The sequence below is a fragment of the Solea senegalensis genome, linkage group LG14 (genome assembly GCF_019176455.1).
Source record: "Solea senegalensis isolate Sse05_10M linkage group LG14, IFAPA_SoseM_1, whole genome shotgun sequence".
Lineage (NCBI taxonomy): Eukaryota > Metazoa > Chordata > Actinopteri > Pleuronectiformes > Soleidae > Solea > Solea senegalensis.
In genome coordinates, this window is record NC_058034.1 from 25446178 (window position 1) to 25471456 (window position 25279).

Sequence of the window (25279 nt, forward strand, 5' to 3'; positions counted from 1 at the left end):
CCGAGGAAACGAAAACCACATAATTAAAACCATCAATTTTAAACGAGAAAGACAGGCTCAGATCAGTGTTTCTCTCTTTTAGGATCATGAAAACCTGTCTCCTGTGACACACGACATGCTTTAGTTTCGGAGATTTACATCCCAGTGAAACCATCCTAATTGGGGATACGATGTGTCCGTATCTGGAAAGCTCTTTCACTAATAACTCATTCTTTATGAACGGGGGAGCATTTGAAATCATGATTTTTGTGGCAGGGTTGACGAGAGGTGAGACGGGAGTGAAGGTGTCTCGGATAACTACTCCCCTCTCCACCACCTCGCCAACCTTAGCCGTACTGTCGAGAAACAACACAATGGCCCCGTTCATCCGTGAGCCAGACTTTACGCTGTCACAACCGACAACCTCTACCACAGCCAGCCCTGCCTCCTCCACCGAGCACTGCACTGCGGGGAAAAGCTTGATCGCATGTCTGCGAGTCAGCTTCTCAAACTCCGCAGGTGCGGCCTCTGCCACCGGCATTGTGCCACACAGAGCACGCTGCCCCTCACAAACAATTACACACACACGCTCACACACATACACAAAAACAGCCCTGATAACAACAAGGGATAAAATAAAGATTCATAAACACACTCACACTGACAAAAAAGAAAATGGTTTTCTCAAAACTTACTAAAAGTTGAAAACGAAAACCACAAGCTCTCAGCTCCTTACTCACAGACCACCTCAGAGAGAGAGAGAGAGAGAGAGAGAGAGAGAGAGGGAAGGAAGGAAGGAAGGAAGGACACAAACTAGGGAGAAAAAGAGACAAGGTTAATGACATATAAAAAGTCATATTCATATCCTGAGTGTGAGAGAGTGAATGTGCGTGCACCACAGGAAAATCCCCCAGCAGTCTAGGTCTATAGCAGCATAACTAAGAGCTGGTCCAGGTTTCCCTGAACCAGCTCTAACTATAAGCTTTATCAAAAAGGAAAGTTTTTAGTCTAGCTTTAAATACAGAGAGAGGCTCCGCCTCCCGAACTGTCATTGGAAGCTGGTTCCACAGGAGAGGAGGAGCCTGGTAACTGAAGGCTCTGCCTCCCATTCTGCTCTTACAAACTCTGGGAACCACAAGTAAACCTGTATTTTGTATTTTATTCATTCATTCATTCATAGAAAACTCTCTTGAATAAATGTTAACCTTGTGATTTCTGCGATAACAAAGCAATGAATTCAAGAATGAGGACAATCTTGCTGCACTCTAAACATTTACTGCTTTACATGCTTATTTACACATATTTGCTTCATTTGTTTTTGTTTCAAAGTCTCAACAATGACATAAAACTAACTTTGACTTCTCAGTCAAAAAAAGGCTAAAAATTCCGTCAATTTTGTACGAAAATGGAAGTGTTTTAAAACTGCAATAGAGTAATACTGTCATTTTTTATATTTTATTTTATTTAATGTCCAGCCCCCAAAACTCGCTGCCCTATATCCTCCCATTATACTGACCCACATAAGGCTCAGTACTTTCAGATGTTTCTGAAGGTGGAGCTTGAGTTGCTATGTTTCTGATTGGCTGCAGCAATAATAGTAATATTGAACAAAACTTGATGCTTTGAGTTCATGTGTGTGCATGTTTTGTCTTCACTTTGTTTCTCGAACTCGAACTTCCTTTACAGCAGCTCAAATCAGTTCAATTCACTTCAATTCAATTCAATTCAATTTTATTTGTATGGCGCCAAATCATCACATACATGATCTCAGGTCTCTGTACATAGACAACATCATGGAGAGCAGAGAAACAAAACAGTTCACACAATGAGCAAACACTTGGCATCAGTGGAGAGAAAAAACTCTTTTAACAGAAGAAGAAATCTCCTCTCCGTTTTCACAAGTACGGAGTCATCAGTCTGAGTCCAAGTGCTGTTCCAATTCTCAAGTAAGCGAACAGCGAGGACGGTTCTCAAACCCAGAAGTGTTCTCACTCCGCCCATTTTTACCAAGTATGCATCGGAGGTGACTTAAGCGTACTTGGGATGGCCATGTATCCCAGAATACATTTCAGTGGAACATAGCAGCAGATAATAGAAATATAAATCTGAAATAAATATTTTTCTGTGTCCCGGAACAAAGTTTTAACATCATTTGAGGCGAGAAATTAGTCATTTAGAATTCAAACATGTGGTTTGTGTATGAAGATCTGACGTATTTATAGTTTGGCAGCGACGTTGTCAGAGGTGATAAGCTCCGCCTCTGCAGATGCTCGGCGCTCACTGTGCCAGGCACAGAGCAGCGTGACCTCGGCCTGTCCTGATGAAATGATCCGCTGGCTCAGACGTCGCTGTCATTAGATGCTCGGTGTGATCCATAGATTTGTTGTTGACGTGTTATTTTGTTTTTAATGGAAACGTTTTGACCTGACAGTTTGAAAGTTTGTATATTATTAATGTTTTATTTATTTTAACTTAGAATTTTAGATTTATATTAAAGTCCCACAGTCATTGTATCTGTATTTAATATTTAAATATAATATGTAAATATTAGATATGTAGAGTCGTATATATTTGTACAGTGGTAATCAACCTTTATGATGGTCTGAAGGAACCATTGAGTTACTGCTGCTATAGTTCCTGGAACAACACAGTGCACACACACCTTAAATGATATAATATAGAAAGTGAGACCTGAAAATAAACTCTTCCAGAAAATGTTTACAGATGTGATTCCTCATTGGCTTCATTTCAAAAGACGGTGCATCGGGGTGATAAGAACGGGTCATCTTTCAACTCGAAGGAGTTGTGGGTTCAATTCCCGGCTCCACTAGTCTACATGTCGTTGTGTCCTTGGGCAGGACACTTAACCCCACTTTGCTCCTGACGGCAGTGTGTGAGTGGGTGTGAAAGATGAGTGACATAGATGCTTTATGAAAGTGTGAGTGAATGGGTGAATGGCAACATCGTAGTTTACAGCAGCTTTGAGTAGCGCTATATAAATACAAACCATTTTAATGTACAGATTAATATACAGGATTTATTTAAGTATGGAAGAAAAAGAAAATGTGGGAAAACAATGAAAATGCTGGTATTGTAATAGTCATCATTCATCACTGAGATTTATTTGTCCTCTGATCAAATTATCCATCCATTTTCTACCACTTTCTCCTCCATATAGGGTGCTGACATGGGGCGATAGGCGGGGTACATGATCGAATGATCATTAAACATTAAATATACAACCAACAAGATCAGGGGTTCTTAAAGACTTGGTTGGGACCTACAGATGGGTTTCCAGACTTTTTTATTGGTGCACTAACAAAGAATTGTTCCAAAGTTTGACTTAAAATGTATAAAATGACTTTGTGGTTAAATTACTAATTCAAATTCATATAACATGTCTCACAGATTAATTCTGTTTAAATGTGTGCATAAAGTAGCGACTGCTTGTTCGCTTGTGTTTTAAAGGTTCATGTTATATTTACTGCTGGAAACTGATCATGTGATCTCTGTGTTACAGTGATACAAGGTCAGAAAGGTTATGACGTTAAATACACTTCTACTGAGATCTGTGGCCTCAGAGGATCAACAGTGGACATAAGCTGCACCTACACATACCCACGCAGAGTGGATGACCATGACACCACAGTTCAGGAATCATTCTGGTTCATCAGAGAAAGTAATGGGATTTATGCTGATCTGAAATCAGATCCAGATTATTCAGATCGTGTGGAGTATCTGTGTGACAACAACAGATGCACTCTGACAATCAAAGACCTGAGAGAGAGCGACGCAGCTCTGTACAAGTTCAGGTTCATAACAAACCAGCCTAGAGGGAGTTTTACTGGTTCACCTGGAGTCACTCTGTCTGTCACAGGTAACATGTTTATCATTCATTTAACTCCACATGTTCATTTTCTTCTATGAGTGAATCTCTGTGTTTGTGTGTATGTTAGACTAAGACTTGTGTTCTTTCTTCACATATACAGATTTACAGGTGCAGGTGGACACATTACATGAACATCAGTTTTATAATAATGCAAAGCTCACATGTCAGAGCAGTTGTCTCCCTGATCATTCGTCATTCATCTGGTACGAAGGTCAATCGAAGGCGACGGAAGGAGCGACTTATTCAGCTCGTTTTTCCTCTTCAGACAGTATTTCCTGTGCCGTGAAAGGACATGAGAGTTCTCACTCTCCATCAGTGTGTGAGTTTTATTTTTTAAATTTCACTAACATACATTAAGAGCACATACTGCAGCATTTGTCTTTAAAAGTCTTAAACGATGGTCACCTCACTTGTTTTACTATGTTATGTGAAGGCCGTCTGCCAGGCGCGGAAGAGAAAGAGGACAAATAATATGAGTGCTTGTTTAATGTGTCCTGCATGAGTCAGTCCACCTGCATGTGTGTTTACATTCTGAAGTGAAATCATGGGAGTTTCTGTGAGATCGGCCACAATGAGACGGCTCTTTGTAACACTAAAATACCAATCGAGGAGCAAGTGTGTTTGTGAGACAGTAGAGGAAGCTCCCCACAGCCCTGGAGACCTCTCAGCAGCACTTGGTGTACTCCAGAACCACACGACTGATCTGGCTGTGACTGCCCTATGCAAACAAACTGAGAGCAAGATTGAGAGTTTAACAACCATAGTTTACAATATGGCAAGATTGCTTTTTGGCATAGAACAGCATGGAGGCATCAAAGAACCTCCAGTCAAGCAGTCTAACCAGAGGGAGCGAGATCCTTTGTCTGAGGGATGAGGTTCAGCTCCTGAACAAGCAGTTCCAAAGAGCAAGGTCTAAACAAAAGAATGGTATTAGAGAACTGACCAGCAAACATTGGGGAGGAAGGGAGACAGAACTCGGAGATAATCCTTAGTAAAGTGAATGTGGTAGACAAGGTCTTTGTCATCGGAGACTTCAATGCTAGAGTGGGCAAAGACTCTGATGTGTGGCCGGGGGTACTTGGACGACATGGGGTGGGTAACTGCAATGACAACGGTCGACTGCTTCTCCAGTTGTGCGCAGAACACGGTCTTAGCATCACCAACACCATCACCATCTTTCAGCAGAAAGCACGGTTCAAGACGACATGGAGATATCCACGCTCCAAACATTGGCAGCTTCTAGAATATACACTGGTGTGTCAGAAGGATGTGCAAGACGTGCTACACACCCGAGTCATTTGAAGTGCAGACTGTAAAGAGTAAAGTAGTAGGGGGCCATAGGTGAAGAGGCCAGTAAAGAGGAATGGGCCACAAGTGAAGAAGCTACTCGTCCACAGGCTCATAGAATGCAAGTTGGAATTTCAAACCAAACTGGGGGAGTGCTTGAACATCACCAAGGGTAACACAAGCGGAGAGAATCCAGACCCGGAAACTCAGTGGCAGAGGTTAAAAACAATCCTTCAGGACACAACAGCAGAGGTAGCAGGTTTTAAAACCAGGAAGCATAGAGACTGGTTCGGCGAGAGTGATGCAGAGATTCAAGACCTACTGCAAAAGACTGTAGACTGCTGTCCCAATCCTGCTCCACCAACAGACTGAAGAACTCTTTCGTTCTCCTGGTCATCAGACTGTACAACAGCTCTCTGTGATGGCAGGAGGCATAGTTTTAATACAGTTTTAAAAAAAAGTGCCAAAGGCAAATATTTATGCTCAATTCAGTCGAATGCTTTGTGAGCGTCCAATGCCATAATAACCTCAGGGACCTGATTATTACCTGGAAGATACATTACATTGTATACCTGGCGAAGATTACTGTATAGCTGTCTAGCCCTTATAAACCCAGTTTGGTAAGAGTGAATGACTCTGCACTCGCTCCAATCTGTCTGCTAATGTTCTGGTCATGTCCGAACCTCAGCCGAATTTTTGACACATTCGCAATAGTGCTTGATATGGATCTCAGTCCTGACCCTTGTACTGTCTTTGCACACACTTACAACACCTGACCTCTCTGTGAGAAAGCGCCGCATACTGGCCTTTACAACTCTTTTGTTTAAGTGGAAACATCTTCTTCCCCCATTCACACAATATCTGGCTTTGGGAGGTCAACTCATGTCAAACTGAAGAAGATTAGACTCTCACTTGCTGGTTCTGGCTGTGTTTTTATTAAAACCTTAGCAGACTATTTAGACAGAACTACTATACATCCAAAAACTGTTTTCATTTGATATATATGTATATATATACATATATATATACATGTATTTATTTTATTGATATAATAATACTTATTATCAGGATGTTCTAACAAGTCTGTTAGAATCCTCCAGTTAATTCAAAATGCTGCAGCACGAGTTCTGACAGGAACTAGAAAGAGAGACCATATAACTCCAGTGTTAGCTTCTCTACACTGGCTCCCCATACAGTTTAGAATTAAATTTAAAATCCTCCTCCTCACGTACAAAGCACTTAATGGTCAGGCCCCTTCATACCTGAAAAACCTAGTCTTACCCTATCATCCTAATAGACCACTTAGGTCACAAAATACAGGTTTACTTGTGGTTCCCAGAGTCTGTAAGAGCAGAATGGGAGGCAGAGCCTTTAGTTACCAGGCTCCTCCTCTCCTGTGGAACCAGCTTCCAATGATAGTTCGGGAGGCGGAGCCTCTCTCTGTATTTAAAGTTAGACTTAAAACTTTCCTTTTTGATAAAGCTTATAGTTAGAGCTGGTTCAGGGAAACCTGGACCATCTCTTAGTTATGCTGCTATAGAACTAAACTGCTGGGGGATTTTCCTGTGGTACACGCACATTCACTCTCTCACACTCAGGATTTGATTATGACTTTTTATATGTCATTAACCTTGTCTCTTTCTCTCCCTAGTTTGTGTCTTTCCTTCCTTCCCTCTCTCTCTCTCTGTATTCTCATCATGCAGGTTGCAGGATCAAGATCCAGTTTCTGAGGCTATGCTTATCGTCACCATTATTATTATTTTGTAATTAAAAAGTCTGTAACTGTATAAACTTGTAACCTGATACAGTTGTTGTGTATCTGCTGCTGGTCTCCCTCTCTCTCTTCTGTCTCTACCTCATCTCCCTCTTGTCCTTTCTCTCCCCCCTTTCTGTCCCCCACCTCTCTGTCCCTCATTTTCCTTTCACCCCAACCGGTCGAGGCAGATGACCGCACATCTCTGAGCCTGGTTCTGTCAGAGATTTCTTCCTGTTAAGAGGGAGTTTTTTCTCTCCACTGATGCCTAGTGCTTGCTCATTGTGTGAACCGTTGAGGTTCTCTGCTCTCCTTGATGTTGTCTATGTACAGTGCCTTGAGATAATGTATGTTATGATTTGGCGCTATACAAATAAAATTAAATTGAATTGAATTGAATTGAATTGAAAAGGAAAAACTAAATACATTTTATTTACTTACTAACAGTGGGTGGGAACTAAGGTTCAGTCATACAAGCCGCTCAGGCTTAGTTTAAGTTTCTTCCTCTTTTTCAACATGACTATTTAAATGCACTGTGTGTGCATTTAGGGCCCCAAGTTGACCATTATATATATATATATACATATACACATATATATATATATACATACACATACATATTATACTTAAATTCTTATATAAATCATGCAAATGAACAACTAGAAACATGAAAACATGATAATAATGTATAACTGAAACGCTATAACAATATTTTTATGTACAAATGAAAATGGTCTATGTTGCTGAGCAAATAAAACACTGTTGCTGTCGTTGTGTTGTTGACACTGGGCGAGAGGCACGGTGTCACCAGCATTTAGAGGCTTTCACAAATAATAAATCACATGTTTTCTCTGATGTTCTCTGTGTTACAGTGATATGGAGGCGGAAAGGTTATGATGTTAAATACACTTCTACTGAGATCTGTGGCTTCAGAGGATCAACAGTGGACATAAGCTGCACCTACACATACCCACACAGAGTGCATAACCAGGACACCAAAATTCAGGAATCATTCTGGTTCATCAAAGAAAGCGATGCTGATCTTAAATCAGATCCAGATTATTCAGGTCGTGTGGAGTATCTGTGTGACAACAACAGATGCACTCTGACAATCAAAGACCTGAGAGAGAGCGACGCAGCTCTGTACAAGTTCAGGTTCATAACAAACCAGCCTGGAGGGAGATTTACTGGTTTACCTGGAGTCACTCTGTCTGTCACAGGTAACAAAAAAAGAAGTTAATAAATCAGTTAAAATGTTGATTTGTATGTTCATCTTATGTTCCTGTTTGTCGTTGACAGACCCACAGCTCCAGATTAATGTGAGATCACTTGCTCACTATTCTCCCTGGAAAGAGCTAACATGTCACAGCAGTTGTCAGCTGCCTGATTATCTTTCCTACGTCTGGTACAACAATGGACAGGAAGTTGGAGGAAAAACAAAATATCTTCTCCTTCGAGTCTTCTCTCCAACAGACAGCTATCACTGTGAACATGGGAGTATCCGTTCTCCTCCAGTCTGTGAGTTTACTCAGATTTTAATACGACAGTTAAAGTGATAGTTCAGGTTGTCACTGACAACACGGCTGCCAGCGAGGATGTGAGCAAAATTCTGTTTCATCTACTGAACAAAAAGCTTAACCAATAATACCTATGCCTTATTATAACATGGTGTATGTTTGTATGGAGTCTGAGTGACAGGTATAAACCACGTGTTCATGCAGCTTTGCTCTGATTTCTGTACAACAGCTCACAACCCTTCACATCAGTGTCTCTGTTAACTCTGTTAGCTGCAGTCATGGTTAGCAGTTAGCCCTCCTCACACACACACTCACTGAGAGAAGGAGACCGGGTTGTTAAGCAGTGATTTGGGGAGTGTTTGCGGGGAACACATTTTCAGTCATCACCATCATCATCAGTGTTATATACTGGAAAACTTCTTATATGTTATCTTACTTAATAAAGATGACTCGGGAGACGGAGCTGAAGTTAACCGGTTAGCATAACAAACCTCGCTTCCCATGAAGCCTTGCGTTACCTTCTACGGCAGTGGCGGCTGGTGACGTTTTATTTGGAGGGGGCGCAATCGGCAAGTCAGTTTTTCAGATGGACTGTGGTAACATAGTCCAGTGGTGATATGCAGTTACCGCATATCACCACTAAAACACACCAAAGCACCATTCTCATGCCTGATACCGTCATTTTAAAAGATTCACTTAAATGAAACTAAAAATACACAACATACCGTTTTTGTCTGTATTTTCAGGCATTTGAATTTTGCCTTCTCTATCACTCCTTTGTTAGCATAGCATTTTCCATATGTATCCTTGTCTGTTTGTGTTTATTATTATTATTATTCAGAGAAATGTTTTAAGTCTGTATTACCTGTCTGAATCCAGGCTTGTTCAGTGTCCAGCATCTGAAAGACGAGGCAGGGAAAACAAACATGGCACTGGTCTGAGTGCAACCAGTTAGCCAGTCCTTCTTCTCATACCAGCTCCTTTCTTTCGTTTGCTGTTTTATGGCGACGTTCGGCTGGTCAGAAAAAAGAAAAAAGCAGTTTCTTCTATGAAACGGCTTTTTTTTTGCAGTGAGGGAAAGTTGTTTGTACTTTTTTCCATGATGAAATCAGCAATTAAGCGCTGGTAAAGTTAGCACAACTTACAGAGAAGCAAACGGAGGTGTTTCTGCCGGCATTCTTGGCTGTGGGAGGCTATATTCAGGCTGCTGATTGGAAAATATTATTAAGACTTAGACCGGCAAAATAAACAGTTTTTTCTCACTTTTTTTCGTGTGGCTTAAGGAGGGCGGTGCACTGTCGCCCACTATGGGCCAGCCGTCCCTGTTCTGCGGAACGCACTGCAGTACAAACATAACATTTCCTCCCCACTTAAAACAAATGTACCCACAAATCTTAAATAAACTTTCACCGGCCGCAATATATTATGTATAGTCAATGCAACCAGTTTGTGTGCATAGATTAGCTGCCTGAAAAGAACATTTCAAAATTTAACATAAGGATTACTACCCCACCATTCACACACATATTTTTTATTTTTTTACATTCATACATTTTTTACATTCACAACAAACATGAGGGTAGACTACCTCATCCTGCGACGACGCTCATGGGGATTATTCTGCCCCAATCTTCAATCAAAAAGTCCATCCGTCTGGGAGGTTGACGCACTCTTACCGGGTACCGCCTCTCACTGGAAAGAGCAGTCTTAACGTCTGTGTTGCGATGTTGCTGCCACCACCGTCTGTAGAATCATCAAACGTTGATGAAACACATGTTTCAGTGTTTGGACAAAACCTTTCGGCTAACCCATTAGCAGCAGGGTGGAATGGTGCTGATTTTATGTGTCGTACCCCGTTTGCTTGCAGAAACGTGGCCATCTCTTGTGACACCAGCTGGGGTCCATTGTCAGATACCAATTGTAGGGGGGAACCAAAACGACTGAACATTTCCCCTATTTTTTTTAGTAGTTTTGGCAGTGGTGGTGGACTTCATGATGGCTACTTCGGGCCATTTGCTGTGGGTGTCTACAGCAGGGGTGCTCACACTTTTTCAGCATGCGAGCTACTTGAGTCAAAATGATCTACCTACTACAAAAAAACATATTTATTTATATATATATTGAGAATTCTTGTACAATGTATGTTGATTTACCTTGCATAACCACATGAGCCCATATTGCACAACACAACACAATGAACTATGTATATTTTTTGTCATTACCTGACTTTACTCAGGATGACTTGCACTGAATGGAATCAGCCAGGGATGCATAGTCCGGACAGTAGCTGCTGACAGCCAGCCTCAAGCACACTTCAAAATGATAATCAAATGCACTTCGAAAATGTCATCGTGAAAAAAAAGTCCTCCTCCCATACCGTATAAAAGCGATACGTTTTTGTCTTTTTACTTGGTCCAGCTCCCCCACTCATTTTATACCCTTAATTAAGTTTAAGAGAAAAAAAACCGAGTGCTAAAAATTGGAGGTAACTCGCTAGCTATCTTGTTAGTTTTGCTGCTGCACTTAGCGCCGTTGTTTGCGCATGCGCAGTGACCTAAGTGTCAGAAAAAGTCAGATTCGGAATGCCGAGTCTGACATAGATGGCTCAAAGGCACAATTTCTGTATATGGAGGTCAGAGTAGATGAGCAGAGAGGCCAAAAACCTTTCTAAACTGACACCATATCTTTAATGAAACAGCAACAATTGGACAACAAGACATGTTCGACACAGACAGAGGAAGCTAGGTGCACAAAGCCGAGTGCAAAGAAAATGGAGAGGCTTTGGTTTCCAACCGTACCCACATAGGCAAGGAATCATGATCATCACACGATGATTGCCCTCTCTGTCTAAAGACAGGGAGGGCAAAACCACCCCTATCCCTTGGGGATTGCAGAATTGATTTGCGGATTCTAAGAATGTTGATATGTTTTAATTGTCAAAGAAAGATTTAGTCAGCAAAACGGGGAGGTGCTGAAAAAAAAAAAAAACTTTGGAAGGACAACCATCTTGATCAAATTTATTCGACCCACAAGTGATAGAGGCAAAGTCGACCAACGACCAAAATCCCTTTCAGTCTTCCCAACCAGGGGAGCAAGATTATGGTGAAAAAGATCAGAAAGAGATGTGGTGATGTGAACACCTAAATATCTGAAGCCACTACTAGACCACCTGAATGGTACCATGGAATGAGGAAGTTGCTTAGCCAAATAATTTATTGGCAAAATCTCACTCTTTTGGTGATTGAGTTTATATCCAGAAACACAACAGTATTCGTCAAGAATCCTAAAAATTACTGGAAATGAGCTGACCGGGTCTGAAACATAAAGCAGAAGGTCATCCGCATATAAAGAAACTTTGTGGATAGCACCGAGACGGGCAATATCCTGAAAGCCAACACCCGAACGCAACCAGAGGGCCAATGGCTCCATGACCAGAGTGAACAAAAGTGGAGACAGAGGACAACCCTGTCTTGTCCCACGGCATAAAGAAAAAAAATCAGAGGAAATATCGTTATAAATATATATAAATATGTCGAAGGCCTTCTCCGCGTCAAGAGAAACCACAACCTCTGGGGATAAGGAAGAAGGTGAAAGAATGATGTTGTAAAAGGAATGTCGGTTTGACATAAAACCAGTCTGGTCAAGCCCTACAATAGATGCCTTACAGTCTGTAACCGTAAGGCGAGAACTTTAGAGAGAATTTTTAAGTCAAAGTTCAAAAGCGATATTGGCCTTTAACTACTACAGAGAAGAGGGTCTTTGTCCTTTTTAAGTAAAAGAGAGATTGTCGCCTCCGACAGAGTATCCGGGAGGTGACCACGAGTGAAAGCTTCGTTATACATATCAGTCAGATAAGCGAATTAGAAAAGGACTTATAATATTCTGTGGTAAAACCATCTGGCCCAGATGACTTACCACTCTGAAGCGACTTAATGGCCTCCTGAACCTCAGCTACAGTAATAGGGGCTCCCAGCATCTCTGTCTTTTCTTCAGCTATTTGGGGAAACTCAATTTTGTCCAACATACTATTCGGTGAACGAGGGTGATCTAAAGTGTAAAGAGAGGTATAGAATTCTAAAAAAGAATTATTAATTGCCACTGGATCACTAAGTACCTCCCCTGTAGTAGATTTAACTTCATGGATCAGCCTTGAAGTTGCCACCGCTCTTGCCTGGTAAGCGAGTAACTTTCCTGCCTTGTCTCCTGATTTGTAGAAATGCTGTCTAGATTTCAGTAGCAAGGTATTAACTCTGTTGGTGGAAATAAGATCAAACTCAGTCTGAAGCTTAAGGCGTTCACCATACAGGCTTGGGTCTGGGTCAATAGCATAGCATTCATCAATAGACTTTATATCCTCAAGAAGCCTTGCAGTTTGCAGGTTTTCAGCCTTCTTAACATTTGATATAAAAGAAATAAGGTGGCCCCTAATGCAGGCTTTGGATGCCTCCCAAAGTATTCCCCAGCCTGTGTCGGGCAAGTCGTTCATTTCAAAAAACTTAGAGACTTGTGACTGCACAAAGTGCTTGTAACGTTCTTCCGCTAAAAGGACAGAATTAAACCTCCAAGGTCTCAGTAGGTGTGGTCGCACGAACATAGCCAGATCAAGAGAAGTTGGAGCATGATCCGAAACAACAATACTACCCGGCCCAACTTTGTGGCATTCCCTGTCCCCTTCACGTTCCAAGAGACAAGCTTAAGCATTATTTGAAGTCATACCTCAATAACAAGACACAAAAACAGTTGCAGATGGTAACATACCGTTGCGGTCCGGGGTGCACGAAGTGAGAGGGGTGCACATCTGAGACTGGGAAGACAAAGGGAGGGAGAGAGAGAAAAAAAACACCACAACAACAACATACAAAACTAAATAAATAAAAGGGCCTGGAAACAACAATTCCAAAAAAGAATTTCCATTTCCCAATATGTTAAGACATTCTTGATGTTGGTCACTTAACATCATCACACAAAATTGTCATGACAAAGTTGGTAACAAGAGGAACATGAAGAGAAGAAAAAAAAAAATAATAAAGGGGCGAGCAAATCAGGATATCAAACTCTCAGGTGAACATAGACATTTTGATATGGTACCTTAGGATTTAGTCACTAAACAGGGTAAACATATCAAGAAATTGTAAACACAGAGGAACATAGGCATGAGCTCAATGAAAAATAATTAAGTGTTTATATAAAACCATTTTGACAAGGCACTTCCAAGTTTAACTTTCCCCGTAGTTTCCGAGCCGCACAAACCACTTGCTCCCTGGTTTAGAATCGGTGAAAGCAGACTAGCACGGCCCGACTTAGCCGCTAGGGTACGGTGGGCCCGGTCCAACTCAAGTGGAGACGTCAGAACATCAGGACCAAACACATCGAAAAGCAGTCGGGAGAAGAAGGCAGTCGGTTGAGAGCCCTCTATGTTTTCAGGGAGACCGATGATACGTATATTGTTGCGACGGCTTCTCCCCTCGAGATTCATTAGCCAAGCTTTTAGCTTAGTATTCTCCGAGGCCAAAGCAGTCAGTCTAGGCTCCACATCCCCGACATAGTGCGCAAACTGCTCCAACTTATCGATGCGTTGCTGGTGGTCATTTACCGTGGCTTGTACCGCATCTAGCTTGGTCTCATATTTAGCGTAGGTATCTCTCATCTCCGTCAGAAGTGCCTGTTTATGCTCCGTTAGCAACACCAAGATCAAACTAGTGACACTAGAATCTCTCACCCCTGCTCCTCCCTCCTAGATTTCTTTGACATGGTTCCCCCCGAACCTTATACGATAAGTACACTATGGACAAGATAGAAGTGACCATGTAGGAATACAAAAAGTCGGGAGCTCCAGCGTGCACGTCTATCCCATCAGGCTGCTAACCGGAAGTCTATTTTTTTATTTTTAATGTTATGCGATCCACCCATCACGATCGACGTACTGAGCACCCCGGTCTACAGCTACCAGTTGCATCCGCCCTTCTACTGGCCCCGCGACTGAACACGCTTCCAGGGTTCTTCTGGAAACTCCCAGGGGTGCAGAGGAGCTAACTGTGGTGTGTTCCGAACTTTCTGGCATGCCTGATATGTTTTGGCTACATGTTCAATCTCCCGGTCTACCCCTGGCCACCAGAAGTAACTCCTTGCCAGCACTTTCATATGTACAATTCCACTGTGACCCGCATGGAGTTGTTGAAGGATAGTTTTGCGTAGTGGTAGTGGGATAGATCACCCTCCTTCTCCAAAGCAGGCAACCGGACCGTACTGACAATTCTGCTCGCCTGGAGAGGTACGGCCTGGCCCCTCATCACCATGTCCATGACCTCTGCCAGGTCAGAATCGGTACGCGTCACCTTCTTCACTTGTGCAGCAGATATAGGTGCGTCTTCTATCTGACTGAAATAGCAAATGTCTGTATTATACGGCTGTGGTTTAGTAAATGGTAGGGGTAACCTGGACAAACCATCTGCATTGCAATGGTGGTCTGCCTTGCGGTATTTGATGTCTTTGATGTATGAGTGACCTGATAGCAGCAGAGCCCATCTTTGCATGTGACTCGCTGCCAGTGATGGTATACCAGCGTGTGGACCCAGGATTGTAGTTAGGGGTCGGTGATCAGTAAAAAGTGTGAATCGTCTTCCATATAAGTACTGGTGAAAACAACGAACGCCATAAATAATACTCAATGCTTCTCTTTCTATCTGTGCATGATTAGACTCTGCCTTGTTCAGAGTCTACTCCGTAGGGAGATGCATTGCAGGCTAACTGGATATGAAGAGAGGGGTCAAAATGGGTCAGCACCCCTGATGCCACCAGGGTGTTCTTAGCTTTCTGAAAAGCCTCCTGACAGGCTTCACTCCAACTCCATACTTTCCCTTTACAAAGAAGGCTGTGTAACGGTTTCAACATGGATGCTAACTTTTGGATGCTAACCGCCCATAATAGTTAAGTAACCCAAGAAAAGAATGCAACTGGCTTACATTCTGTGGTGGTGGAGCATCCACAATGGCGCGGCTCTTGGATGGGGTGGTGTGCAAACCAGTTGCGCCGATCACATGCCCTAGATATTCAACAGATGGCTAGAAAAACTTGCATTTGTCTTTCCGTACCCGTAGACCGTAGTTTTGTAGCCTCTGAAGAACTGCATCCAAATTGCACAAATGTGTCTCACCGCTATCGCCCATGCAAAGAATGTCATCCAGGTAACACTGTATGCCCGGAAGACCACAGAGAATCTGATCCATGGCGCTGAAAGTGAGGGCCAACGTGATTCCGAATGGGAGCCGACAGTATCGGAACAGCCCTTTTTGTGTAGTTATTGTCAGCAACTCTTTCGACTCTTCCTGGACATGCATCTGTAAGTATGCCTGACTTAGATCTATTTAGCTAAACTTTGCCCCTTGCTGATCCCTGCAAACAAATCATCAATATGGGGAAGAGGATAATGTTCGGCTGCCAATACCGGATTCAGAGTTACTTTAAAATCTCCGCAGATCTGAATTTCTCCATTCTTCTTTGGCACGGAAACAATAGGCGTGGCCCACTCACTGATAGCTACAGGCTCCAGAACACCGCTGTTGACCAGTACCCTGTCGACTTTTGCATGTATTGCGTACTGAACTGGTCTCGCTTTCAAGAACTTTGGGGATGCATTGGGCTTAATACTAAGCTTTACTGTGATATCTTTCATACTGCCTAGCTCATTTTTGAAAACTTCGTCATGTTTCCTCAAAATGGTAGCTAATTCAGTGGCAGTGGGTGACAGCATTTTCACACTTTGCCAATCCAGTCTCAGTTTCTCTTACCAGACTCTGCCTAGGATGGCAGGATAATTACCTCTCACAATATAGATCGTAAGCTTCCTCACTTGGTCGTTGCTTTCCCCAGTCACATCAGTCATGCCGGCCATGGGCACTGGTTCTCCGAGGTAGGTGCTGAACCTGGTGTCGGAAGGTCTTAGGGAGAGATGTCGCAGGTAAATGGTGTATTCTTTTTCTGAGAGAATGGATGCTTTAGATCCAGTGTCAATTTCCATATGTACTGGGTGTCCCTCTAACAGGGGTTTTGCCCAATAACCCTCGTCAATTGCATTGACCTTATTAATTTTCAATGTATAAACACTCATTTCCAGTTCGTCTTCAGTGGACTCACTCGACAGTTCCTCTTGTTGTCTCATTGTCCGTGGTCTCAACGGGCCTTTTTTTCTTTTCCTTCCTATAGTCTTGTTTATTTTCAGCCTTAAACATTTTTCCAACGTTCTTTTTGCTTTGACAAGCGAGCTCAATGTGGCCCTTTTTGCCGCAATTGCGGCAGTCCATATCCTTACATCTCCATGTCGTGGCCAGATGTCCCATTTTGCCACAGTGATAACACGGGCCCTGTCCACTTTTTTCATTGGATCGGTATTGGATCGATACTAAATCTTATTGCCCACCACTAGTCGCCACTTGTTATTTCCTGGAAAACTTCTTATACGTTATCTTACTTAATAAAGATGACTTGGGAGACGGAGCTGAAGTTAACTGATGCTTTACTTCATAACCAGCATTAGCATAACAAACCTCGCTTCCCATGAAGCCTTGCGTTACCTTCTATGGTACACCCGCAGTACAAACATAACAATCAGCATCGTCATCCATCTAGCATCCCTGAACAGTCCAACCCACGAAATGAGGAATGCGTTTGACTTCCTGAACCAGACTCTGACAGTACGGATTGTTCCTTTAATTCCGAGAAGAACAAAATCAAGATTATGATGTATAATGTAGAGTTTGACTAAAACGGTCTTCTGTTTACAGTATATCTCAATGAAACACACTGGAGCCATAGTTAGCATAACTCCTCCTCTATCACCTGTTCACTCGCCTGTCACTGCACCTGCTCCTACACCACTGTCTTCAGTTTATTAGCTAGCTAATATGACTTTGTCCTGAAAATGTTCAGAATGATTGGATAGCGATCAGATCTTGATGTGGACACATGTAAATTAATGTGCTGAAAGGACTATCTGATCACAGAGAACACAGATGATGTTGAACTTTTTAACATCGTTCATATTTAGTATTACTCCCTCGACTAAATAGACGACACTGTAGTTTCTTCTGTCACCGATGGATTGATTGTGGTTTCACTTTCGTCACTTTGTGCATCTCAGTCCACCGTTGAACAATCATCAAAAACATTAAACAAACATGATGAGCACATAATCACGTCATAACATAATCAAAAGAAGAATGATGCATTATTCTCATTTTGTGTGTGCATGTTAATGTAACTTCTCCTTTAGATGCTCCAAAGCTTCCCTCTGTGTCAGTGAGTTCCTCTGGTCAGATAGTGGAGGGCAGCTCAGTGACTCTGACCTGCAGCTCTGATGCTAACCCAGAAGCTACTTGTATCTGGTACAAGAATCAAACATTGATTAAAGGAGCAGAGAGAATTTATCGCCTCAGTCCCATCAGCTCTGAGGACAGAGGACTTTACGAGTGCAGCTGTCAGAATCTCTACGGAACAACAACAACATCTAAATATCTACATGTCCAGTGTAAGACACTTTTTCAGTTAAAAACATCTCAGTTTCGGCCTGTTCTAAATCATACATGCTAATAATAGTTTAAACATATGTTTTTACCAGATGCTCCAAAGTCTCCCTCTGTGTCTGTGAGTCCCTCTGGTCAGATAGTGGAGGGCAGGTCAGTGACTCTGACCTGCAGCTCTGATGCTAACCCAGCAGCTACTTACACCTGGTACAAGGAGAACACACATGCACACGCTCAATTACTCAGAGAGGGACTCAGAGAGTTTGTGTTTACATCTATTCAGTCTTCAGACTCTGGACTGTATCGCTGTGTGGCTCGTAATGAGCTGGGAGAAAGTCCAGGAAAAATCACTGTTGCTGTGGAATGTGGGTGAAATGCATAATTAGACAAACAGATATTAAATATGTGTCATTCTTTGGTTTATACATAATGAAGAGTCATGATCTGTATACTGTCTCCTGATAATAAGTTTGTTTTTGTACATACAGATGCTCCAAAGCTTCCCTCTGTGTCAGTGAGCCCCTCTGGTATAGTGGAGGGCAGTTCAGTGACTCTGACCTGCAGCGCTGATGCTAACCCAGAAGCTACTTGTATCTGGTACAAGAATCAAACATTGATTAAAGGAGCGGAGAGAATTTATCACCTCAGTCCCATCAGCTCTGAGGACAGAGGACTTTACGAGTGCAGCTGTCAGAATGTCTACGGAACAACAACAACATCTAAATATCTACATGTCCAGTGTAAGACACTTTCTTTTAAACACATTTCAGTTTCGGCCTGTTCTAAATCATACATGCTAATAATAGTGTAAACATATGTGTTTACCAGATGCTCCAAAGCTTCCCTCTGTGTCAGTGAGCCCCTCTGGTCAGATAGTGGAGGGCAGGTCAGTGACTCTGACCTGCAGCGCTGATGCTAACCCAGAAGCTACTTGTATCTGGTACAAGAATCAAACATTGATTAAAGGAGCAGAGAGAATTTATCGCCTCAGTCCCATCAGCTCTGAGGACAGAGGACGTTACGAGTGCAGCTGTCAGAATCTCTACGGAACAAGAATAACATCTAAATATGTAGATGTTCTCTGTAAGTCTACACCCTCCTGCTTTTGTCTTGTATATTTTCTTTCCTTTTGGCATGTTATCAACCATTCACATGCTATAATACTGTTTACCAGATGCTCCAAAGTCTCCCTCTGTGTCAGTGAGCCCCTCTGGTCTGATAATGGAGGGCAGCTCAGTGACTCTGACCTGCAGCTCTGATGCTAACCCAGCAGCTGATTACACCTGGTACAAGGACAATGAAGACTCAGTAAAAGCAACAGGACACAACTTCACCATCACTGACATCAGACCTGAACATGGAGGACATTATTACTGTCAAGTCAAGAACACCAGAGGGAGCCAGAGCGCCATGTTCAGGTTGAATGTGACAGGTAAATATTTCAGTTTAATTGCTCATATTTGCTTCAAATGTCATCATTTACTGTTTAATGTTATATTTTTGTTTTCTTAATCAGTTTCCACTGAAGTATTAAAAACAGCAATCACTGGAACAAGCGCTGCTGTTTTGTTTGTCATGGTACTTCTCACCATCATCTTTCTGATGAGGTATGGAGCATTATTATCCATCAGTTACCTTTAAATATGTTTTGTTATATTATTAAATATTATAATAATTAATGAATTATCTTGGCTAGAAAAAAGAGGACCTCTGAGCAGCCATCTGAGCCTGGAGATAGAGCAAACCACAGTGAACAGGTATGGCAGGATCATGCCGAGTATGCAGGAATTACGACCTATGTCTACGTTTTCAAAACCAGCGCCCCTAGTGGTTGTATACATGACAGCAACTTGGTACCTTGGAAGTGGTATCTAGTAGCTTCGCCGAAGTTGCCACTGGCATCCGGCTCAGTGACGAGAGCACTGCACCCGAGTGTGGTCGACAAGGCTTCGACTCCCTATACCACCTTTTTAATTTTTAATGCCTAACCCTGTCTTTTTTGCCCTAACCTCAGTAACACCTGTGCGTATTTGAGTTGAAAAATACTGCAACGTACAATATAGGTCGTATGCAGGAATTACGACCTATGTCTATGTTTCAAAAATGTATATATATACATACATATGTATGTATATATGTGTACATATATATATATATATATATATATATGTATATATATAAAATGACTATACACACACATATGTGTGTGTACAGTCATTTTTCTCGACTCCACAGTACATCTTACTAATCTTACTACACCATCAACCAAACTGGAAGTCTAGATGTATTTATTTTATTTTTTGGATGGAAGGAGTCTGAGAGGAGAGAACTTGGTTTTCAGTGTATTTTTTAATTTTGCAAAAGATTGGACACGTAAAAGTCAGTGCTCCAGTTTGGAACTTCTTTTGCCCCATGAAGAACCAAAGATGGAGTCTCTACTATGACAAGAAATGAGATGTAGCTCTAAAGGTTTATTAAGCTTCACATCTATATTAGAATTTAAATGGAAACGTGATTGTATGTGTCTGTCCACTCAGTTGGAGGAAGTGATTGAGCCTCACTACGTCAGCGTCCACTTTGTGAAGAAGCAGACAGATGGAATCTATTCCAACATCCAGCCTGGGCCTCACAGAAACATGATGAAGCAGAAGGAGAACGAGGAGGATGTTGTTGAGTATTCTGCTGTCAAGTTCAGGTGAGCAGCAACAATAACAAATACCTCACAACAGCTATTTTAGTCCACAGAGAAAATCAGTGATTTTAACATCACAGGAGTTGCTGATCCACTGCTGCCTCCATCACTAATTTCTAATGTCTTATTTTATGGCTTCAGTGTTTGAAATCCTTTTCCATGGACTTTGGTGCAAGCGAGTGTGTGTGTCATTGTGTGTGTGTCAATGACTGTGATGCTGTGAAATAAAGTGCTAAATTTACTCTTAAACATCATTGGCTTGAGCAGTCATGATCATTCTTTAAATTTGTTAAAAAATGCATTTTAATTTTTATTTCTTTTGGCAGCCATCTTTTCACTGAAAGTGACCATGCCTGGCTGAGAGTTCATTAAACCACACTTAAAAAATGTATTTCATGATCATTATTAGTTCATTATCACTTTAGTGCTACATCTCCAAAATCTATTAATCATTTTATTTCTTCTCAGATCCAGAGGACAGGAAACTGTGGAGGATCCAACTGCGTTGTACAGTGTGTTAAAAAAACCCACTCGCTGACACACTGTGAAGCATTTAAGTCCATGTGTAAATATTCCAAAGCTTACAGTGTTGCAGCCATTCATGGTCCCTACAGGATGAAGTTCTCTGATCACTTTGTGGAGTCCCTGCACTATCGCTTTCTCATTTAGCCTAAGAAGTGAAATATGTATCAAACATTGTATAACCAGTGAATATCAGCCTGTGAGCGTGTTATAACATTTGAGTAAAGTATGTATAGGAGCCGAATATATTTGATTGTGGTATGAGGGTTGGTGTAATTCACTCAATGTGTGTGTGGGGTCGCTGTGCTCTCAGAAGGGGAGCTCAGGTGTATATAGGTGGAATTATCACTGTCCTTGTTAGGTTTTTGACCCGGAAGGGCAAACGGTTTTCGACCGCTGTACCGCGGAGGCGCTTCTTATGACTGTTTTGGATTGTTTGATGGAATTTCCTTATGCAAAGAAAACGCACAGCAATAAAGCCAATATATTGCAACGAAACGAACAACGTGGACATTCAGCCAGAGAGTTCAAAAGAGCGATCGCCAAGGCAAAGCGCGTCAACCAGGTTATCTGGAGTTAGAAACCTCAGTAGTGGAAGTTTTAGGCTGAGCTGCTATAATAGTATGTAAAGATGATATGACATCTTTACATACCCCCCTCCACCTAAAACCAAACTCAAGACACACCTTTTCTGAATTGCCTTCTCTGTTTTTTTAGTGTAAAACAAATAAAGAGAAATGTGTGGTGTAAATGACATGCATTGCTATGGAGTCTGTGCGTGATGACGTGAGACTGCAATGTCAGTCAGGTACACAGGGTAGCAGGGATGGCCATCCCTGCCAGTTTATTATTGAGATAAACACCCAGGTACTTAAAGTTATCCACCAGCTCAATGTCCAAGCCCTGGATGCTCACCGGTGGGTGTGGTGGGGTCTTTTTCCAGAAGTCGATCACCATCTCCTTCATCTTTCCGTTGTTCAAGCACAAGAAGTTGCTCTCACACCAGTCCACAAAGTCCTTGATGACCGACCTGTACTCCAGCTCGTCCCCCTCAGACACGCAGCCAACAATGGCTGAGTCATCGGAGAACTTCTGGAGGTGACAGCTGCTGGAGTTGTAGGTGTAGAGGGAGAAGAGGAACGATGAGAGCACCGTCCCCTGAGGCGCCCCGATGCTGCAGATGGCCACCTCAGACTTGCAGTCCTGCAGCCTCACATACTGCGGCCTGTTGGTGAGGTAGTCGGTGGTCCATGCAGCCAGCTGCGTCCCCACTCCTACGTCCTCCATCTTCCTCCGCAGCAGTGTCGGTCGGATGGTGTTGAAAGCGCTGGACAAGATGACTCTCACGGTGCTCCCGGCGACCTCCAGGTGAGTCAGCGCCCGGTGCTGCAGGTAGATGACGGCGTCATCCACCCTGATCTTCGGCCTGTAGGCGAACTGCAGTGGGTCCATCACGGAGCTCACCACCATGCGAAGATATCTGAGGACCAGCCTCTCCATGGTCTTCATCAGATGAGAGGTCAGGGCGACGGGTCTGAAGTGGCTCGGCTCCTTTGCGTGCGCCGTCTTAGGAACTGGAACCACACAGGAGGTCTTCCACAGGACTGTCTAACTCCTCTTCTGTTTGTTATTGATTTATTTACTTTAGTTTTTACTTTAGTAGGTTGAGGGGCAGACACAATTTCTATGGGGTTTTTAATTAGTGACTGCTCGAAAAGAAGCACAGAGAAGCATGAAAGACTGCAACTCTGTGTCTAACATTACTTTAGATTTTTCTGAGAGTCTGCACTGCATCAAACTGATTGTTAATGAAGATGTGGTTGGGATCTGAGAACCTACCGCTGCATTGTCAATGTTACATCACATCTGATTCTGGGATATATAACAGAGCCTCTCATGGTCCCACAAGGCTCCATAAGTAGAGATGTTCCGATACCATTTTTTCCCTCCCGATACCGATTCTGATACTTGTGCTGTGGGTATCGGCCGATACAGAATACCGATACCAGTGTGTTATAAGAAAATATATATCATACTACCCCTGCATGACTGTGATAGGATTATCATTGGTGGTAAGGTTTGGCTCAGGTTAAACCCTCTGTAAAACATGAACGAATACAGCAAATGGACCCCATTTATTTTTACCAGTGATATGTTATTTAGTTTTTCAACTTGTACGTTTGTTTTGACTCTGGTCCAAATACCGCAGCACTGGCAGAGCTTCATGTTTCCATGACGACTGACCGGGAAAGGACGCGTGTGATTGTTAAAATGAGTCTCTGAAGTAACGCTAAACTTTAAAAACAGAGGCATACATAAGCAGGACATATACGCTGGTTAGTTGTAGCGCTGCTCTTTACGTTTAATAAACAGGCCGCTCCAGTTTGACCAATAGGCATGCTAACGGAGCTAGCGCAGCTAAAAACGCTAACGGAGCTAAATGGTAAATACTGCCAAACCGCCGACATGATGAGCTAACGTTAGCTCCTTGTCTACAGGTGTCGGATGATCAGTTCTTCTTCACACCTCTAAAACAGCACAGCCCAACTGTTTCAAGAGCGGTGAAGAAGAACCGCTGGCAGAAAGCCCTGCCTGGGCCCTTCTGTTGGCACTACCCTCACAAGCGCAGGAAAGGTCAAAAAGTGTGGCAGACCACTGTCCTCTCCAGGAGCAACGCCAACCCCTCCCCGGAAGAGGAAAACCCCTGAGCTGCTCCCTGATGTGAGAAAGGATGGCCTTCATCATTTCCCAACATGGGAAACCTGACAGAGATGCAAGCACTGCATAGACCACTTTGCCCATGTGTACTGTGAGAAATGCAGAGTGCATCTTTGTCTGAACAAGGACAGACACTATTTTCAAGCCTACCATCACTCAAAATAAAAAGGTTGTGAACTGCAAAATGAGTAAAAATAACTGAAATGTTATGTCTTACAGATTTCGACCCTGCCAGTTCCATTGCTGCATTGTTTTTGTTGGATTTGTTTGTGTATTTTTTGTTTTTAGAAAAAAATTAATCTTTGAGCATTATCAAATATGATACAAATTAAAACTCCTATATGGAAATTGATATTTGAATTTTTTTTGTTTGTTTGTTCAGAAGGACCAATAAAGGCTCCAGTTTCAAAGAATTGGAATTTTCTGTCAATTATTTAATGGTTTGGACTTTACAGGGTTAGGAGGATCCAGCCCCTAGATTGAGACACAGCTATAGAGACAAACAACCATATACTCTCACATCTGCATGTTTTTGGACTGTGTGAGGAATCCGGAAAACCCAAAACAAACCCATCAGCCCTCGGTCAGACTGGCTCCCAAACTACAGTCTTTTTGCCGCAAGGCAACAGTGCTTGCCACTACACTACTGTAACTAAAGATTGGTATATTTATACTTTATCAAAAGAGGATGATTACCCTAATTTTTGTTGCAAAAAGTACACTTTGACTCTGGATTACTCCAAACTTAAACAGTAAAAGAACTTCATACATTCATTGTGTATGAAGTACAATAGGTACTGAGTCCAATGAAAGAGAAATCATAAACTAATAAAAAATAAGGATTTATACCTCACTCACTCTTGCTCACTCTCTCCCTGCACGTACACTCTTAAAGGGGCCCCGTAGCATTTTTACAACAGTATATATATGTATACACATGTATATGTATATATGTGTAAAAACATATACACACATATATATTTTTATACATATATGTACACTACCGTTCAAAAGTTTGGGGTCACCCAAACAATTTTGTGTTTTCCATGAAAAGTCACACTTATTCACCACCATACGTTGTGAAATGAATAGAAAATAGAGTCAAGACATTGACAAGGTTAGAAATAATGATTTGTATTTGAAATACGATTTTTTTTACATCAAACTTTGCTTTCGTCAAAGAATCCTCCATATGCAGCAATTACAGCATTGCAGACCTTTGGCATTCTAGCTGTTAATTTGTTGAGGTAATCTGGAGAAATTGCACCCCACGCTTCCAGAAGCAGCTCCCACAAGTTGGATTGGTTGGATGGGCACTTCTTGCGTACCATACGGTCAAGCTGCTCCCACAACAGCTCAATGGGGTTCAGATCTGGTGACTGCGCTGGCCACTCCATTACCGAT

At 42.3% G+C, this 25279-nt stretch overlaps 1 protein-coding gene across 3 annotated transcripts in view; it reads left to right on the top strand.

The window, feature by feature from the left end:
- Positions 1 to 22279, top strand: part of LOC122780326 (sialoadhesin-like) — a 28339-nt gene extending 6060 nt beyond the window's left edge. Inside the window, exons 2-14 of one of the 3 annotated variants that reach the window (XM_044043197.1) lie at positions 3500 to 3856; positions 3969 to 4187; positions 7781 to 8128; positions 8208 to 8426; positions 17694 to 17948; positions 18039 to 18308; positions 18432 to 18683; positions 18772 to 19026; positions 19118 to 19375; positions 19460 to 19550; positions 19640 to 19700; positions 20481 to 20638; positions 21104 to 22279. In XM_044043197.1, the coding sequence (XP_043899132.1) occupies positions 3500 to 3856; positions 3969 to 4187; positions 7781 to 8128; positions 8208 to 8426; positions 17694 to 17948; positions 18039 to 18308; positions 18432 to 18683; positions 18772 to 19026; positions 19118 to 19375; positions 19460 to 19550; positions 19640 to 19700; positions 20481 to 20638; positions 21104 to 21173 (2813 nt within the window). In that variant the 3' untranslated portion in view covers positions 21174 to 22279. The remainder of the gene's footprint in view (positions 1 to 3499; positions 3857 to 3968; positions 4188 to 7780; positions 8129 to 8207; positions 8427 to 17693; positions 17949 to 18038; positions 18309 to 18431; positions 18684 to 18771; positions 19027 to 19117; positions 19376 to 19459; positions 19551 to 19639; positions 19701 to 20480; positions 20639 to 21103) is intronic. The other 2 variants (XM_044043198.1, XM_044043199.1) reach the window with 2 other exon arrangements.
- The last annotated feature ends 3000 nt before the right edge of the window (positions 22280 to 25279 follow it).